The 20,449-nt window shown below is 35.9% G+C and overlaps 1 protein-coding gene and 1 long non-coding RNA gene across 13 annotated transcripts in view; one reads left to right on the top strand and one right to left on the bottom strand.

Moving 5' to 3' along the window:
- LOC141376869 (uncharacterized) overlaps nt 1-4,396 on the top strand; it is a 601,238-nt gene extending 596,842 nt beyond the window's left edge. The window contains exons 1-2 of one of the 2 annotated variants that reach the window (XM_087276957.2): nt 1,568-2,393; nt 2,496-2,730. In XM_087276957.2, coding sequence (XP_087133083.1) covers nt 1,675-2,393; nt 2,496-2,583 — 807 coding nt within the window. In that variant the 5' untranslated portion in view covers nt 1,568-1,674 and the 3' untranslated portion in view covers nt 2,584-2,730. Of the gene's footprint in view, nt 1-1,567 lie in introns of those variants that run through there. The other variant, XM_088651146.1, reaches the window with a different exon arrangement.
- Nucleotides 1-20,449, bottom strand: part of LOC137496776 (uncharacterized) — a 77,097-nt gene that overhangs the window by 51,534 nt on the left and 5,114 nt on the right. The gene's annotated exons all lie outside the window — the stretch shown is intronic.

A 20,449-nucleotide genomic window follows, 5' to 3' on the forward strand; every position in this document is an offset into this window, starting at 1 on the left:
TAAACGTTTATTATTACCATTTCATGAGTCTCCCCATTCAGTTGAATAGAGCGCTTGGACCCGGAAGCCGCTTCGCGTGACGTCACACTTAACAAGCGGATTGAATGTATTTCCTAAACTGCTTTTTGATTGGTCAGAATTCACGTGCGGGAAATGCCAATGGAACTCCCGCAAGTAAACAAACCGGCAGACACAAAATGACGCTTTTGTCTATGGAGCTACGACTGCGCTGGATGATTGTATCCCTCCTCATAGTATACTGTATAGTTTGTATACATCACTTTAAATTGACTATACATTTAGAAAATGAAGCACAGCTGAAAAACAATGTTTTAAGACATTGCAAACGGCGATGGCGTATAGCAGATCACTTCAGGAGGAGTGAATTAATTTAGCTAAACTGCAACATGCTCATCTTTCGGAAATATTACCAAGGATCCATTAATGATCTCCTCTCTCTCTGTTGGTAAAGTGCTGTCAACAAAATTCCTCCACGTTCCATCGGCCTATGGCAGCTGGATTAGTCCAAAAAGGCACAGTACTTTTTGCGGTTGGGTCTAACCCACCTCTTTAAGGAGGTCTCGGTACGCTTTTTTGGTCCGCTTTTGGTGCGCACTCGAGTACGATTGCTACATTCACACCTGCCCAAACAAACCGCACCAAGAGGGAAAACGAACTCTAGTGCGATTCAACCAAATTAAATAAGGCAGGTGTGAAAGCATCCTCAAACTGCCAGTACGCGGGCCATTTACGGCCTGCCCATCTCCTCCCTCCAGCCAGCAACTGATGTCAAAAACATATTGCAATTCTGTCTGCCAAAACATATGTTTTTGAACCACTTTTATTGTTGAGCAGTCGCATCTAGTCACTTAGTATAGTACTGCATTTGGATTAGTTTCACTTGCATTAGTTTAACTTTCATTTTCTCTCAGTGTGCGGTCGAGAGTAACACACATACGTTTTATTTCAGTGGCTGCTTTAAACATTAAAATATATGTTTATAAGTGCTCCATTTTTAGAAAAAAATAAAGATATTAAGAAGAACATGCAAGTAAAGTCACTAAAGTTACCCAAACTGCTTTCTGCTGATCTTGTGCTAACAATTGGTTGGGACAGAATAATAATTATTATGCCTATTATTTGTAGTATTTTCATAGCAATTTAAACTCCCCCTTCATTATGTACAACAAGAAACACAAAGATAGAGTTTTGATAGCAAATACTCTGTGGTAGAATGACTGAGTGCGTGTCTAACACTCACCCATACATGCAACAACCACGAATATACTTTAGCAACTGATGTGTGACAAGATAAACGTGCTGATTTGCATTATGACTGATGGCAGGTAATGCTTGAAATATAAACGTCATGTCAGTTCTCCTAAGATGCATTAAAAATGAAAAGAAAAATCTAATTTCATTTGCATTCTGCATTATTATTAGTAGTAGTAGTAGAAAATTCTTCCTCATTCGCTAAGTATTTGTCTCTCCTACTTAGGGTGACCAAACCCTTAATACATTTATACAAACAAAACTGCTTTAAAAACGGTCTGTCCCTCGAGCATCCGCCTGTTGTTTGTAGCTTTAGCCTGCTAGCGCCGCTGGTCAGCTAAAGCTACCGACCTCTTTAACCATACACTTTTGACTTACTGGCTTTGCTCTTTACCCCGTAAAATGTCGCTTCCGTCTCTGTCCTTGTGTGCAGGAGAAGCATCGATGGAGGCGTTGGAGCTGGAGCTGGAAGAAGTGGAGTCCCAGATCCGCGCGCTGGTGGTAAGACGGTCGCGGCTACGGGAACGGCTTCTCGTCGTACCTAATGCTAAGGCCGTCTCATCACCTAAGGTACGTGGAAATTACAACCACATCATTCCCTCTACCTCAACCCCGCGTCCTTCTCTGTCCAGGCCCAGCGCACCCGGGGCGCGGCTCAGCCAGGCGTCGTTCACGCCGACACCCGGCTACCACGGCGCCTGGGTGCAGCCGCGCAAGGTGCTTCCCAGATCCCGGGGCAGAACGTCTCCGCCTGTGTTCGAGATCTCCACGGAGAACCGCTTCTCCCCTCTCCGCGAGTCGGGTCCCGATGTGGCCATCATCGGTGACTCGATCGTTCGTCACGTCCGTGCCGCCTCCTCAAAAGGTAATAAAGTACGTACTTTCTGCTTTCCTGGTGCCCGTGTGAGAAATATTTCTACACAGATTCCAACCATCCTGGGCGCTGCCGAGAGCCCTGGTGCCGTTGTCTTCCACGTGGGGACAAACGACACCGGGCTCCGGCAGTCGGAGATCCTGAAGAAGGACTTCAGGAGCCTGATCGAGACGGTTCGACGCACCTCGCCCGCCACGCAGATCATCGTTTCTGGGCCGCTTCCTACCTACCGCCGAGGAAATGAAAGGTTCAGTAGACTTTTAGCTTTGAATGAGTGGCTAATAACATGGTGTAAAGAACAGAAATTGCTCTTTGCTAATAACTGGAATCTTTTCTGGGAGCGTCCTAGGCTCTTCCGTCCTGACGGCCTGCACCCCAGTCGAGCCGGAGCTGAACTCCTGTCGGACAACATCTCCAGACTACTTCGCACCATCTGACTAGCAGGTAAAAATTCACAAAATTCACACTATAGCCACTTAGACTCTTGTTCACCCCACTTAAACATCAGTAACGCATATCTGGCGAATCCTATAGAGACTGTGTCTGTTCCTCGTATTATTAGATTAAGAAATAAACGTACTATGTGCTCCAGGAAAAATCTAGTAAGAATCAAACCAGAAAAACCAGTAGAAAGTGAAAATACAAATTTCGTAAAACTTGGTCTCCTAAACATCAGGTCACTTGCACCTAAAGCACTTATCATTAATGAAATAATAACAGAAAACAATCTTAATGCACTCTGTCTCACTGAAACCTGGCTGAAACAAAATGACTATATTAGCTTAAATGAAGCAACTCCTCCAGGATTCTTATATAAACATGAGGCTCGTCAAACTTATGTCGTTATGTTTAGCTCCTTTGAAGTATTATCGCTTAATGTTCAGCTTCCAGATACTATACAAAAACCTATGTTATCTCTCGCTTTAATCACCATATATAGACCCCCAGGACCCTATGTCAAATTTCTAAAAGAATTTTCTGATTTTATTTCTGACTTACTAGTCAAAACTGATAAAATGCTAATTGTAGGTGACTTTAACATCCACATAGATGACGCTAATGATACATTAGGACTCGCGTTTATGGATTTAATACACTCACTTGGGATAAAGCAAAACGTTGTGGGTCCAACCCATCGCTTAAAGCATACATTAGATCTAATTCTGTCTTATGGAATCGAGGTTATTGACGTAGACATTATACCACAAAGTGATGATATTACAGATCACTACCTCTTACTATATAAGCTATGTTTACCTGAAATCAGCAAACCCGCTCCAATACTCCGCCCTAGTAGAACTATTGTTCCGTCAACTAAAGATGAATTTATAAATAACTTACCTGATCTCTCTCTATTTCGTAATGCACCCGCAAACTCAAATGATCTTGATGTAGTAACCAGCAGTATGGATGCCATCTTTACTAGCACACTAAATACTGTGGCACCCATCAAATTAAAAAAGGCTAGAGAGATTAAAACTATACCATGGTATAATAGTCATACTCGTGCGCTCAAAACAGCAACCCGCGCCCTGGAACGTAAATGGAAAAAAACTAATTTAGAGGTCTTTAGAATTGCGTACAAAGACAGTATGTCCAGCTATAGGAGGGCTCTAAAATCTGCCAGGACCGAGCACCTGCGCAAACTGATAGAAAATAATCATAACAATCCTAGATTTTTATTTAACACCATCTCTAAATTAGCAAATAATCGGTCATCCTTGGAACAAACTACTCCACCGCAAATTAGTAGTGATGATTTCATGAATTTTTTCAGTAATAAAATAGAAGGCTTTAGACAGAAAATAGGAGATGCCAAACTTTCTGCACCGGCTTATACTCCAAATCCTGTAAATATTTCATTAAATCATAATAATAACCTACACTGCTTCAAAATCATAGAACATGAAGAGTTAGTAAAAATTATAAATAGCTCTAAACCAGCTACGTGTATGCTGGACTCAATTCCAACAAAATTACTGAAAGAGCTGCTACCTGCTATAGGAGAACCTCTTCTTAACATTATCAACTCTTCTTTATCTATAGGCCATGTTCCAAACTCTTACAAGCTAGCTGTTATTAAGCCTATTATTAAGAAACCGCAACTAGACACCAACAACTTAGCTAACTATAGGCCTATTTCTAATCTTCCATTTATGTCTAAAATACTAGAAAAAGTTGTTTCCACTCAATTATGCTCTTATCTGCAGACGAACAATATTTTTGAAGTGTTTCAGTCAGGTTTCAGGGCTCACCACAGTACAGAAACCGCCTTAGTGAAAATAACCAACGATTTACTCTTAGCTGCTGACCGAGGGTGCGTCTCGCTATTAGTTTTACTCGATCTTAGTGCGGCATTTGATACCATTGACCACAATATCCTCATAAATCGCTTAAAGTCTACAGGTGTCCAGGGACAGGCTCTACAATGGTTTAAGTCATACTTAACTGACCGCTACCAGTTTGTGAATCTTAATGGACAGCCTTCACAAATCTGCCCAGTAAAGTATGGGGTGCCTCAAGGATCAGTTTTAGGCCCTTTACTGTTTACAATTTACATGCTACCACTGGGAGACATTATTAGAAGACATGGGATCAGCTTTCACTGCTATGCAGATGATACTCAATTATATATTTCCACTAAACCTGACGAGACGTCTGAACTTTCTAAACTAACTGAGTGTATCAAAGACATCAAAGACTGGATGACCAACAATTTTCTTCTCTTAAACTCAGACAAAACAGAATTATTACTTATTTGGCCTAAATCTTGCACACAGCAGATCTCGCAACTCAATTTACAATTAGAGGGATACAAAGTTAGCTTTAGCTCTACTATAAAAGATTTGGGTGTCATATTAGACAGCAATCTAACTTTTAAAAACCATATATCCCATGTCACAAAAACTGCCTTCTTTCATCTGAGAAATATCGCTAAATTACGAAATATGCTATCCATCTCAGATGCAGAAAAGCTAGTCCATGCTTTTATGACTTCGAGACTGGATTACTGTAATGCTCTATTTGCTGGCTGCCCAGCATCCTCTATTAACAAACTTCAATTAGTACAAAATGCAGCAGCCAGAGTTCTGACCAGGTCTAGAAAATATGATCATATAACCCCAATTTTATCCTCCTTACACTGGCTGCCTGTTAAATTTCGTATTGAATTTAAAATATTACTTCTCACCTATAAAGCTCTAAATAATCTAGCTCCTGTTTATCTAACCAACCTTCTGTCTCGCTACGAACCAACTCGTTCCTTAAGATCTCAAAATTCAGGGCTTCTAGTAGTACCTAGAATAGCAAAATCAAGTAAAGGAGGTCGAGCCTTCTCTTTCATGGCTCCTACACTCTGGAATAGCCTTCCTGGTAATGTCCGAGGCTCAGACACACTCTCCCAGTTCAAAACTAGATTAAAGACCTATCTGTTTAGTAAAGCATACTCTCAATGCATCACCTAGCGGGTTCCACACAGGCTTCTGCATCTTGCTTATATACACTATGAACAGCAGCTACGCTAATTATTCTCTTTATTCTCTATTTTCACCTGGGGATACTCATCCCGAGGTCCTCAGATTAGGCGGAGTCACTGATTGGATCCAAGACCAGCGACGTGATGATCCCAAGGATTCCATATCCGGGACCAGGCCATATCCTGAGCTGCTGCTGCGCTGATGGTCGTGGGGAGTGGAGAACATGTGTCTGATTCCAGCGACGCTCCAGGGACAGACGAGTCTTCATTGAGGCCATCTTCCAGCATAAACCACGGCGAATGAAGTTCTGCACAAGACTTTTGGCCAGCGGAGAAATTAAAATGGTCGTGCCCAACTGAGTCTGGTTCTCTCAAGGTTTTTTTTCTTCACTCCCATCAGGTGAAGTTTTTTTTCCCTCTCCGCTGTCGCCACTGCCTCGCATGGTTCAGGATTGGTAGAGCTGCGCATCGATGAATTTGCTTTTCAGTGTTTGAACTCTCAGTAATGATTAAATCACACTGAACTGAGCTAAACTGAACTGAACTGAACTTAAACACTAAAACCTGAACCACACTGTTCCAGTTACTGAACCACACTGTTCCAGTTACTATGACCATTTATGTGAAGCTGCTTTGACACAATCTACATTGTAAAAGCGCTATACAAATAAAGCTGAATTGAATTGAATTGTTGTAGTTTTTCATATTTGAAGGTGAATACACATACACATTAAGAATAATAAAACAGAAATATTAAACTTGAAATGTCTGTCAAGTAAAGTGGAAAAAAAAAGATTTAATAAATAAATAAAGTGCTCAGCAAATGCCTGCTTTTTAAAACATGAAAGTGTTGACTGACAGCAGACAAAATGAAAACAAAATATATATTAATTCACCAAAAAAGGAACTTATTGGATGTTACTTTAGCCCAGTATTCATAAATGATTACTTTTTATTGACCGCATGTAATTCTAAAATAAAATAAAATAAAATCAATCTAAATAAAATTAAATAAAACAAATATTAATTAAAAATAATAATAAAATAAAATAAAATAAAGATTAATAAAAAAAATAAAAAATAAAATATTAATAAAATAAAATAAAATAAAATAAAATATAATAAAATAAAATAAAATAAAATAAAATAAAATGCTTACTGGCCAAAAAAGACGGGGAAATAAATGGAGTATTAAATGTCGCAGCTCTCAGAGATCGTCTCAGTTGAAGTGTTCATAACAGCAGATGAAAAGCAAACTTCCCATTAAATCAGACAAAGAAAGCGTTTCTTTCCTAACACTTGCGTGGCAGGTGGTTCCAGATCTGATGAGGATCTGAAATTAATTTTGCATCTGCATCTTATGACAAGTTACAGCAGTTTTACACTTTTATTTTAATTTTATTCTGTTCATAAGCGACATCTTGAGAACAATATGCTCATTCATTATTTATGGAGCCAAGACAGTGGGGATGCTAAGGGAATGCATTTCCTTTGCTAATGACAGAAGGTGGAGCTGTAAAAATTGCCAGGATGAAAAATGAAAAATCATAATTCATAACCGGAGCGTCATGCGGTGATGATGCTAATGCAAACATCATTATCACTATTGCTCATAGTTAGGTATAAGCAATAAACTTCATGCATCCGACCAGATCACCATAGCAACACCCTGGCAACCATCCAACATCTTTTTGCGCTGCATATTTTGTTTAAATAATCATAATAATTAAAGCAAAGTTGTCATAGGCAAAGTGTTTTCAGATGATTATATAATTTTTTAGACAACATAAAACTAATTTGAGATTAGATTATTATATATTTTTAAATATTATTAATACAAACATCTGAAAGCAGATCTAAAACTATTAATGTCTACATTTTTTGTTCAAATTTGATAAAAATGTCATTATTTTACATTCATTCATTCTCCTTCGGATTATACTCTAGTAATCAGGGGTCAGGTCGCCACAGCAGAATGAACCGCCAACTTATCCAGCATAAGTTTTACACAGCAGATGCCCTTCCAGCTGGGAAACACCCATACAAACTCATTCACACCAATACACTATGGTCAATTTAGTTTATTCAATTCCCCTATAGCGCATATGTTTGGGGGGCAAACCGGAGCACCCAGAGGAAACCCACGGCTAAACAGAGAGAACATGCAAATGCCACACAGAAAAGGCAACTGACCCAGCCAGGGCTCGAACCAGCGACCTTCTTGCTGTGCTACCCACTGAGCCACCGTGTCACCATTAGTTTACAAATTCAAAATAAAATAAAAAAAGATTATGTTTTACTCCATCACATAACTAAAAATCGTAAATCAAGACACAATCTGAGAATTTTCAAGAGGTTTCTTAATGTTTTCCCCATAGCTGTAGTATAAAAGTGTAATAAATTTGTTGAAAAGAAATAATGTGATCATCGTTCTTCAGTAATTAAACATATATAATGCTTATTGATAAAATTCAGCCTCAAAAGTGTGCGCAATATAAGGAAAAAGTCTGAATGTGTTTAAAAATAGATATATTTTAGACACTAATATTAATTAATAGAACATAATTTTAGCTTTATATACAATGTTCAACATATATGAGTATACATATACAATAGACATATTTTATCTTTCTATTTATCTATTAGGGCTGCACAATATTGGAAAAATCGAGTATTGTGATTTTTTTTATTGTGATATGAATACAGTTTCACCAGATGACTTGATTTCTCTAATAGGGTATTTGCCGAGCTAGTGTTTTTATTATACTGATAAACTTCCGGTGACCTGTTATTGTGATTTTTTTTTCTAATTTATATGGTTCCTTTTTCAGCATCGACGTTGTAATGTAATAAAATACATTTAGTTAAATAAACTTTGACATTCATTTAGTTTATCAAGCGTAAAACGAGAAAAGAAAGCCATTTACTCGCACGCACCCATCAGAATCGGCAGGATTTCGCAGACATTCCCTTAAATATACCGGGGTAAAATAAATGTGCATAATATCTAGACATGGCAGGGAAAATTTTAATTTAATGCAGTGCTTTTTGTACAATCTGAGACCCACTTTATATCGGATATCGCCCAGCCAGTGGAGATCGCAGATTTTTTTTTAAAACTGACCTTAAATGAGCAGATTTTTGATTGGCATACAGTTAACTGGAAGCGTTTAACCCAGGTTACTGGCAAATTCAAAGTCCTATTAGCATGCTTCGGCATATACCCTATTGGAAAAAATGTAAACTGTTAGTTCAATTGGATGATTCTGTAGTGGGAGTGCATCTCCATAACAACTAATAATCAATCTATACATTTCCCAGACACATTTTCGTTGCGTTCTATGCTATTTGCAGTGCATTGCTGTATATGCATGTGTTCTATAAAACTATAAATCTATAAAAACAATCAAGAAAAAGATGCAACAAAATAAATGGTTTTATCATTTGCTGAGTCTAACAGTATTGAAGTCCAGTAACTGAATGATCAAAATAAAAATAACTTAAAATAAATTGTCGTTAAAGTCACAAGTGGTACAATTTCTTATACCTGGATGCTTCTAAAATCATTACACAATTCCAGACATCATAACACATGCAGATAATAAATTATAATACAAACTCAACATTGCATGTAACTTGCGATGTGTCTATTGCGAATGATCACATTGCGATATCAATGCTGAAACGATATATTGTGCAACCCTAATGAGTATACATATACGCTAGATTAGTCAGTAGATTAAAGTTAGCAAGATTAAAGAGAAACAAAAAATGTTTTAAATTTTGTTGGTTTTAGTTTTTCCCCAAATAGTTTTAAATAGTTATAATTTATATAGCTAATAAAGCTAATCAGTTTAAATATCTGAAAGGTCATAAAAAAAAAAATAAAAAGAGCAAGATTCAAGAGACACAAACTGTGTTAAATTTTGTAGTTTGTAGTTTTTTCCCCCAATATTTTGCATAAATTTAAATGCATTATCTTTCTCTTTCTAAAGATGTTTGGTGACTAAAATATTATTTTAATAAATATATCTGTTTAATAAATCTGTTTGTTTAATTGCACCAAAATATATTAGCTATATTCACTGAAAATATAAATTTTCAAAATCGGGTGTACTCAAATATGTTGAGCACATACCAGGTCCTAAATATACACTCAGATCCAAAATATGCAAAAAAAAAAAAAAAAAAAAAAAAAAAATTAAATAGTTATAATTTACATAGCTAATAATACAATTTTTTTTTTTAAATCTGAGTTAATAAAAAAGTCAAATTAAAGAGAAACAATATATATATTCTTATTTTTTTTAATTTTGTTGAAATTTTGTAGTTTGTAATTTTTTTCCACAAATATTTCGACATTTCCACTGAGAAATGGATAAAAATATTTATTTTTATAATAGTTATAATTTACATAGCAATAAATCTGAAAATTTAAATATTTAAAAATTTTATATTTAAATAAAATTTAAATATATATATATATATATACACACACACACACACACACACACACACACACACACACACACACACACACACACACACACACACACACACACACACACACACACACACACACATTTAGAGCTAAATTCAAGAGAAACAAACATTTTGTTTAAATTTTGTAGTTTGTTATTTGTTTCCAATATTTCAAACAGATTTAAATGTTTTGTTCTGGGACTAAAATATTATTTTAATAAATATTATTGTTTAATAAATATTATTGTTTAATAAATCTATTTTGTTCAAATGCAACAAAATATATATTACTCATATTCACTGAGAAACAAATGAAAATATTCTGTTTAAAATCGGGCGTACTCAATGTTGAGCATGTCCTAGTTATACCTTCAGATACAAAATTATGCAAACTCTTATTAAACAGTTATCATTTGCATAGTTAATAATACTAATATTTGCAAAAATGTGAGAAACAAATCTTAAAATATACTATATTTAAATGTGTTATTCCATAAACCAATTTTAATTATCTTACTAAAAACAATCCATTTTTCTTCTACTTCTTTTTTTTTTTTTTTTTTTAGATATATGTATTCATACCCCAGTAAGTCTATTTTTCAGAGATTTGTTGGATTAGACAGAAATAAGATAACCATGTGAGCACTGTAAAACGGTCCCTCATTATTCAACGTTTTTTTAAAGGGAACTGTAAAACAATCATCACTCATCTGGTATTTGCTGGCTGCCGCTTGTTATGTTTTTATTAGGCAGTCTGTGAGGGAATGAAATATGAACAGCGCGTCGTTCGCTCGAAATGAAGCTCTCCGGCTCGGCAGGCCTCGTTAGCTAATTTCCGACGGCTGGATTCTGCCTCATGATAGATTCATTAAACTCTTCCACGGCTCCGAAATTGCAGCCGAGACTCCTAATAAATATTCCAAAGCTGTGTGTTTTCGCGCATCCGTAATTATCAACACACACTAACTGTTTCACACTGAATCAATTAGCGCGTTTCTGCCGAGCAATTTTTTTTTCCCTTCTTAATCCCAAGCATTTATTGACATGATCTCCACAAACTGTGAAACAAACACAACATATTTCTCAGCTAACGTTGTGTCAGGCGGCTTGCTTGGACCTGTAGTCACACATTAGCGCGGTCCCACACACATCATTTGGTCGTGTTGTTGTTAACAGATGTTTGCTCCCAGAAGCTCTAATGTCTTCCAGCGCCGCAGACAGACGTGATCGGGCTGCTTTTGTTTTTACGCTCTGCTCGTTTGGCTTTCAGCATTCGCAGATATCATTTTGATGAGCGTTTTTAGATGAGAAAGGCCTTAAAAGACCTGCTTTATTTGGGGAATGCTTTGCAAATCACATTCTGCAGTAAGCCGAGGGTATATTGGACAACTAGTTGGTTAGTTCTAACACCAGTTTGACTGAATTTGAGTAAAATGTTATTATTTATTCTAGAAGTCTGGTGACATTTATTGCAAATTTTGGAAACTTAAAATAAAAATAATGCCATTTAGAGCATTCATTGGTCAGAATATTAAATATTGAGTAATTCAATTCATTTCATCTTTATTTCTTTAGCGCTTTTACGATGAAGATTGTGTCAAAGCTGCTTGACATAGAAGTTCTAGTAAATTGAAACTGTGTCGGTCCAGTTTTCAGTGTTGAAGTTCAGTTTTGTTCAGTTCAGTGTGGTTTGATTTTTACTGCTAAAAGTCCCAACATTGAAGAGCAAATTTATCAATGTGCAGCTCCACAAGTTCCAAACCAAGCAAGCCAGTGGCGAGAAACAAACTTCACCGATTGACAAAAGTGAAGGAAAAAAAACCTTGAGAGAAAGCAGTCTTAGGCCCCGTTTACACTAGTGCGTTTTAGTTTGAAAACGCATAGGTTTTGCTACGGTTACGCCATCGGTCCACACTACGCCGGAGTTCTCGAGCGCCGAAAACGAAGCGTTTCGAAAACGCTGGAGAGGCCGTTTTCATTCTGAAACGCTGCTGCTCCATCTCAGTGTGGATGATGGAAAACGGAGACATCTGAAAACGGAGGCGGGGCTGCAGACATTCGCCTCTCTGATTGGGGCTTTTCCTGAATATTAAGTAGCCTAACACACACGATTCAGTCCTGCATTCTCTCCGTGTAAGTTCAGACTTCGCAAGTTTGATCAAGGTTGCAGTCTCTTCTTCTCAGTTTGATATGGACAACAGACTATACCGAGGACACGGGTAAATCTTTAAAGGGAACAGTGTACTTTATAACTTCATTCACATCACCCTTGCTACGTTTTTTCACTTTCTCAACAATAAAATGTAAACATGATTTAAAGAACTGCCTATTTTCATTTTAATATTAGCAACTTAACAGACAGCAGAAATGTTGAGGCGTCGTGCTGCATTTATGAGCGTCATCTTCACTGTGTGGATATTTATAACAAAGCGGAGCCGATAACAACGTGTCAGGATGCGTTTTTGCTAATTTAAGGACGGGAAATCTGCCTTGCGCCAAGGCGCATGGTCTAAAAGGGTCGAGTTTATTTTCTTAATGAGTTATAGGTGTGTTTTGAGAATAAACCAATTAGAGTCTCATCTCCCATTCCCTTTAAGAGTCAGCTGCGTCGCGCCAAGAGCGCATTCGCTATTTACAGGACGCAAAGTAAGTCTAAGTGGAAAAAATGAGCATTTCATAAGCAAACAGATAACAGTTAACAGTTTTTTAACGGAAAACTGTTAAACAGAGCATCTACTGCGTGAGAATGAGAGATAAATGATCTAATTTCACTTTCGCTCTTGGATAGGGAAACCTTTATGCACAGACATCAATTAGCCTATAAATAATTAATTTTCGTTTGTTAAGCGCAAAGATTTGTTTCAAAACTATTTCTAAATTCAGTTCTAATTTCTAGCAAAGGAATAAATGAACAATAATTACCAAGTGTGGTCAAAATACTGAGTTATTTCCAAATACACCTGCCATGCCCCATATGGTCTAAAACCTGACAGGTGGGCAAATCTAAGCTTGTTTTTAATAAAACAAATATAAATATGGATAAAATAAATAATACTGCTAATATTAATAACATTATACAAAAGCAAATTGTTATGAATGAACTGAAAAAGCCTCCCGAGATGAAGAAGACATAAAAGCAGTGATTTTTCATATTTATGTAGGCTAGAAAATAATGTTTTGTAATATTTTAATCCTTTATATTTATATCCTATATCTATTCTTATTATATCCTATATATATATCCTTAATATTTACATTTTTTCATATGTAAAGATATTTGCCTATTGCTCTCTTGTGTGTATTAAGCAGTGTGTAAGCGAGGCGCAACTCTGCGCCGGAGTTTAGACCGGGTTAGTTTTGGTCTAATGAAAAATCTATTATAGTTTCTCAAAATAGCAACGCGCCAGCGGTCCGCCTCAGAACGCCTTCCTTTTTAGACCAGAACGCCTATGGGCGCAAAAATGAGCGCTAATGCATTTGCTATTTAAACAGCGTAGCACAACGCCTCAAAACGACTCTTGCGCCAAGCTGAAACTAGCAAAAGACTATTGCGCCGCGTCTTGCGCCACACTGCGCCGGGTGTATGATAGGGCCCTCAGTTTGGCACGACTAATTCTCCTCTGGCCAAACTTCGAGCAGAGCTGCAGTTTTGGTGCTGAAGAAGCTGCAGGTGTGAGCAGGTCACCAGCGGGTGTTCAATCTGGCCCATAGGATCAATTTGGAGATGCCTGTTACTGGGGTCTTTAAAGAATCAGTCCCATGCTCTCCACTCCTCTATGACCATGACAGCATCTGATCAAAATACAGCCTGGTACAGAGACCAGAGACAGAGATTGCATGGCTGTTTCCACTGAGTGGTACAGTATGGTATGGTTCGGTTCAGTACGCTTTTATGGACGTTTCCACTGTTAAAGGGTACCTATAAGCAAACTGTATCGTACCGCTTTTTGGTCACTCTTTGCAAAGGGTGCCAAGCAGGACAAAAGGTACCAAAAGGCGGAGCTAGATGCGCAACTGAAAGCTATTGGTTTACAGAGATACATCACTCGCAGAAGCAGGAGAATGAAAACAAAGGAACCGCCATTTTTAAAAACACAGCCGAGGCATTACACCATTTTAATATATACATAATAACAAGCTATGGTTGACCCGAGCTCAATCAAACCTTGTCGTTGTCTTGATATACAGCCACAAAGCCAAGAAGAACAAAATCTCCTGTGTCCTGTTGTTTTACAAGCCCGTCTAAAAGTGCACAAGGTTTCTCTTTCTCCAGGGAGTTCCCGATCGCTCGTGTGGGCATCTAGATTTCAAATAACAAACTTCTTGAGCTGATCATAATATCATGCACATGATTATAGAAGTGTTTCCAACACCCGATCCTTTCCGTAAGGGACAAACGCGAGAGTGAAGCGTAAAAAACAAAGGAGAAGCCCGACAAAACAAAGGAGCCAATTGTTTTAGTGACTTGAATCATGTACAAACGACCACATTTATCATCACTTTTTGGACTATTATAAACAGGGAATGACGAAATTGCTCTGTGACAGAGGCTACATGTGCTGGTGAAGATTAAAGATACAGATGAGAGGTTTGCTCTGATTGTGGGTTGTTTTTAAACCCAAATAAGCACTAAATGTATGTTGTGTGTAATTTTGTTGGTAACATATCGGAGACTGTAAGGGTCTGTATGTGTTCATAAATGTTGCATTTATTTATGTTATATAATTGCAGACGTTACAGTAGGCTGTTTTGCATCGCATCATCAATCTGCAGTTATAATCAAATCATGTTCAATAAACAAGTTGGTAATGAACATTTATACTCAAGTATTTATGTGTATAAAGCATCAGTTTTGTAAGAAGTGCTTCTCATATGATATGTAAACGACCCGTACAGCTTTACTTTGACTTTCCTCGAGCGAGAATGACGGCGACTGAAACTTTCTGTCGTACACCACACCCATCAATGCCCTTTAGGCAGTGGAAACGCAAGCCTGATAAAGGTAACCTATACCGACCCGTACCATACAGTACCAGTCAGTGGAAACGGGCCAAAAGAGACTTCTAAAAGTCCTCTATGGTTAGCATCACCTCTTCGTATGTGTTGTTCTTGAGGTCCTCAATGGTTAGCATCATCTCTTCACAAGTCTTGTATCACATCAATCTTCGTGGTCAGAAGTAAAAAAAAAGAGTCGTATTTGTTTATCTGTGCATTTAATTATGAAGTTCAGCAACACCTTTTCCTGCTGAATGACTGACGGCTTTGACCTTCAACAAAAATATTACATATTGCAGTCTATTTTAAAATATTTGTTTAAAAATGGAATTAATTGAAAAAACAATGGCTTGAGTGAATGACTCAATGACTGCTTGGCAAAGCTGCAAATATAAAATAAATGAAACATTGTAAATAATGTAATTTTCTTGTACTAAGCGATCATTTGACTTCATAAAACCCACAATGTTTCTTTAAGAGCCACAGGTATTAATTTTGCTTTGCCTGTATGTGTTTTTTTTGACTCTCAAAGAAAGTGCAAGCATTGCATTATTAGAATCTCTAAGCATCATTTCAGCAAAAGAAAATCTTCTGTAAAGTTTGAATACTGCAAAAAAAAAAAAAAAAAAAAAAGAAGTCACTAAAATCTTGAGTCCTCTAAAAATGAGTAAATTATCGTTTCTGGGTAAACTTTTTGAAACATTTAATTGTCTGAGAGCAAAACTGTCATCAGAGAACAAGGGAAAAAAAGTCCTCAACATTTCTGCCTCCAAAGTTCATGGTCCGAGGTGAAGAACGAGTCATATTTGTTTATCATTTTCCTCACCGCCATTTGACGGCTCTTCAAGCTCATGGGGTTTTTCTTGGGTGCAGCAGTAAACAAAAAATATTACCAATTGCAGTCTATTTTAAAATGTGTGTTTAAAATATACATTATGGCTTGAGTCAATGATTCAATGACTGTTGGCCAAGGCTAGGAATTTAAAGTAAATTAAATATTGTAAAATAATGTAATTTTCTTGTACAAACCAATCATTTTACTTCATATGACCCCCAACGTGTCTTCAAGAGCAACTGGTATTGATGTTTGGCAAAGCTGCAAATTTAAAGTAAATCAAATATTGTAAATAATGTAATTTTCTTGTACAAAGCCATCATTTCACTTCATTAAACCCCCAATGTGTCTCCAAGAGCCTGTATGTGTTTTTTTAACTCTCAAAGTACGTGCAAGCATTGCATTATTAGAATTTCTAAGCATCATTTCAGCAAAAGAAAATCTTCTGTAAAGTTCTAATACTGCAAAAAAAACAAGGCCAATAAAATCTTGAATCCTCTGAAGGGGAGTAAATGATCAATTCCGGGTAAACCTTTTGAAACTGTCTGAAAGCAAAACAGGAATCAGAGAACAAGGGAGAAAAGTCCTCAATATTTTTGCCAGCAAAGTTCGTGGCCCGAGGTGAAGAATGAGTCGTATTTGTTTATTCGTTTGTTTATTTACGGAATTCGGGGACATATTTTCCTGTGCGCCATTTGACAGCTCTAACTTTCAAGCTCATAGGATTCTTCTAGGGTGCAGCAGTGAACAAAAAAATATTACATATTGCAGTCTATTTTAAAATATGTGTTTAAAATATACACTATGGCTTGAGTTAATGATTTAATGAATCATTTTACTTCATAAGACCCCCAATGTGTCTTCAAGGGCCATGTGTATTAATTTTGCTTTGCCTGTATGTGTTTTTTTACTCTCAAAGTCAGTGCAGTCATACATTTATTAGAATCTCCAAGCATCATTTCAGCAAAAAAAAAAAAAATATATATATATATATATATATATATATATATATATATATATATATATATATATATATATAAAATCTTCTGTAACGTTCTCCTTTCCTTTTTTTGTCAGCTTAGTCTCTTTATTAATCTAGGGTCGCCACAGCGGAATGAACCGCCAACTTATCCAGAATATGTTTTACGCAGTGGATGCCCTTCCAGCCACAACCCATTACTGGGAAACGCACTCATTCAACACACACACACTCATACACTACGGTCAATTTTAGCATACCCAATTCTTTGGACTTGTGGGGGAAACCAGAGCATGGGGGGCAACCCACGTGAACACAGGGAGAACATGCAAACTCTACACAGAAATGCCAACTTACCCAGTCGAGGCTCGAACCAGCGACCTTCTTGCTGTGAGGCAAACATGCTACCCACTGTAACGTTCTAATAAAGTAAAAAAAAAAAAAAAAGTCGCCTAAATCTTGGATGCTGTGAAGGTGAGTAACATTTCTGAGTAAACTATAAAAAAAAACTTAATTGTCTGAAAGCAAAACAAGGGAAAAAAGTCATTTCTGCCTCCAAAGTTCGTGGCCCGAGGTGAAGAATGAGTCGTATTTGTTTATCCGTTTGTTTAATTACGGAATTCGGGGACACATTTTCCTGGGCAGCATCTGACGGCTCTGACCTTCAAGCTCAATCAAACCTTTAAGCTGCGTGGCGTGTTTGCGGCGCGGCGGTGAGTTTTCTGACAGACTGCTACCTGTGTAGGGGGTCTTCATTTGGGCTACATTAGCCCATATGGCCTGAGTTAGCTCCTATTGAAGCCGTGGCCTAATTACGAGGAAGCGGGAGAATGTTTGCGAATGACGATTGGGCCTGGGTGTTTGTGCCTCATCCAGCCCCCGCGGTGACTCGCACCTGTTCCCGTCTTTAAAAGCTCTCTTTCAGTTTAGCTTTTGGCCGACGCCACCAAATGACCTATCCAGGGGGCAATAACGCTTTCTCTGTTTCGCCTGTCGCGGAGGCTCGGTGTCAGCATCTAGTGAACAGACGCAACTGTACCCCGGGCAGCAGACAAAGAGGTTTGAGAACACAGCTGCTCGGCTTTATAGCTTTTAAATGTACAAAACGCAAAGGAGTCGTTATATTTACTCGCTGGCACATCTGAAAATAGGGAGGTAAACACTGGTGCATTCAGCATTGTGTTGTGGAGTTACAGTTTTCCACCTTTTTTTTAGCTTTTTTGTAACAAAACTGGTTTAATTGCATGCAATCAGATGCATTTCTGATATTACGACAAATAATTTGATTTAGATAGTTTTAAAAATGATTCACTTATGTATTTGATTCCCCAAATCTCATATTCTATATTGAATTTTAACATGACTTAAAATGTTTGACCACATTTTCATGTTTATTATGTGAATTAATGTGGAGCTAATAATATGACAAAAGAATCAGAATTTGAATGGGGTTAATTTAAATTATTGACAATTGTTATTTAATAATATTTCATGTTAATAATATTTAATAATAATGTTATTTCATATTTAATTAATTAATTGTTATTTAACAATTTGTTAAATTAATAAAATAACTTTTAATTTAAATGCTGTTAAAAGTTGTTTTGAATTTTAATTTCTTATTTTGAATTTCATAACTTGAATATTGAACATCTGAAATTTAAGACAACTGAACTTTTCAAAGCAGAATTTTTTTATAGACGCACTTTCAAACTTCCGTTTTCAAGATGACGGAATTCTGAACATCAAATTCAATATCCTAAAATTCAAAACCAGAAATTCAGATCGTGAAATTCAGAGTCAGCAGAAAGTAGGTCAGGGGTGATCAACAGGGAAGAGCAGATGATCACCGATGCACAATATTCAAGTTATGAAATTCAAAATCAAATAAAAAAATTCTAATTCAAAACCATTTTTAACGGCATATACAAATTCAAATTTATTAATTCAATGTATAAGTCAAATTAACACAATTCATATTCAGATTGTTTTGGCATATTATTCGCTCCATACATTTAGGGTCATTGTTTTTCGTTGTAGGATTAATAAACTATTGTGATTGTCTTCTTATTAGTTTGAATCATACTTTAAATATATATTTAAGTAACTTTTTTTGTTTCATTTCAGCAAAATATTATAACTTTTTTGTATCATTGCCATAATTTTTTATTTAAAAAAAGTACTAAACCTGTCATTTTGTTGGTAAAAATGTTGTTTTTCAGTAATATTTCAATAATAACATAACATATATTTTGTTGAATGCTAATGTAGTTTTTATTATGTTTTTAATTAACAGTAATAAAACTAATATATTTTTATTTAAAAATATTATATGCATATGCCCTTTGCATTACAACATATCAGATCAAGATTGTCATAATATTTCCTTATACAATACAAAATAAATTATATTATCCCTTTTATTACTAATATAATCATAATACAATTGTTATTATAATAAAAAAAATCAACTTGCATAGCTTAGAAGTCAAAATAATGTCTCTGAATTATTTTCATTCGGAAGCACCTCTCTCCTAATATTATATCATTAATTGCAATTAATCTGATTAATTAACTGACATAAAATTAATTAAACAACAGAATTGAATCGTTTGACAGCACTGTTAAAAATGTTTCCTTAAATAGCCTGAATATAGTTACTCTTATAAAACCAAAGCTACTTTCTGCATGTGCTGTTAATAAGAGTGAAATAACTTAAAATTAGAAAAGTTTGATTTAATCTTATTATTAATTATTATTACTGACGATAAAAAAATAATACTGCTTCAATTACAACAGAAGAATTTTAAAATCTAATGAAACTTATCTGGACAAAATTTAAGAGTACGATCAGTTTAGTCCACATCATTGTCCAATATATGCATTTTATCAAATGCAGATTTTCACAGTTTCAGTTTTAGTTATTTAGCTTTAAAAAAAAGTGTATTATAATATTCATGTAATATTTAATATATTATATTTCAATGTTTATGTTTTGTGATATATTATATAGCAAAATTCAAGGGTAGAAATAAATGATAATCAAAATGAGTATAAAAAATAGTATAATTATTATAATTTTTTATTTTAAAAAAATTACATTTGAGTAATAATTAATTACTGAAATATAAATCATACTTTTTTGTATGCTAAAATATTTTTTGACAAAACAGAATGTTCCTCTAAAAATAATGACTTCTAAACACTCACACAAAAGGACTTTTGCCTCTTGGTCAAACTACTTATTGAAAGTGAGTTGAAACAACACATTTCTTAAGTTCTTTGAGTGGGACAGCTTAATTGCTTTATGTCAGTCTACTTAAATTCGAATAAATGATTAAGATCGATTTGTGTTGTGACAAAATGAAGGAACTGTGTGGAAGCCAGTATTTTTACACATTTAATACTTTCATGAATATTAAAAAAAACACTATTAAAATAACACTGCATTCGATCTGATGAATTAACTGCCATAAATAAAAAAGTCAAAATATATAAAAGTAAATAATAAAAATGTTTCCTAAAATAACTTGGCTG

The sequence above is a fragment of the Danio rerio genome, chromosome 12 (assembly GCF_052040795.2).
Source record: "Danio rerio strain M-AB ecotype USA chromosome 12, GRCz13ab, whole genome shotgun sequence".
NCBI lineage: Eukaryota > Metazoa > Chordata > Actinopteri > Cypriniformes > Danionidae > Danio > Danio rerio.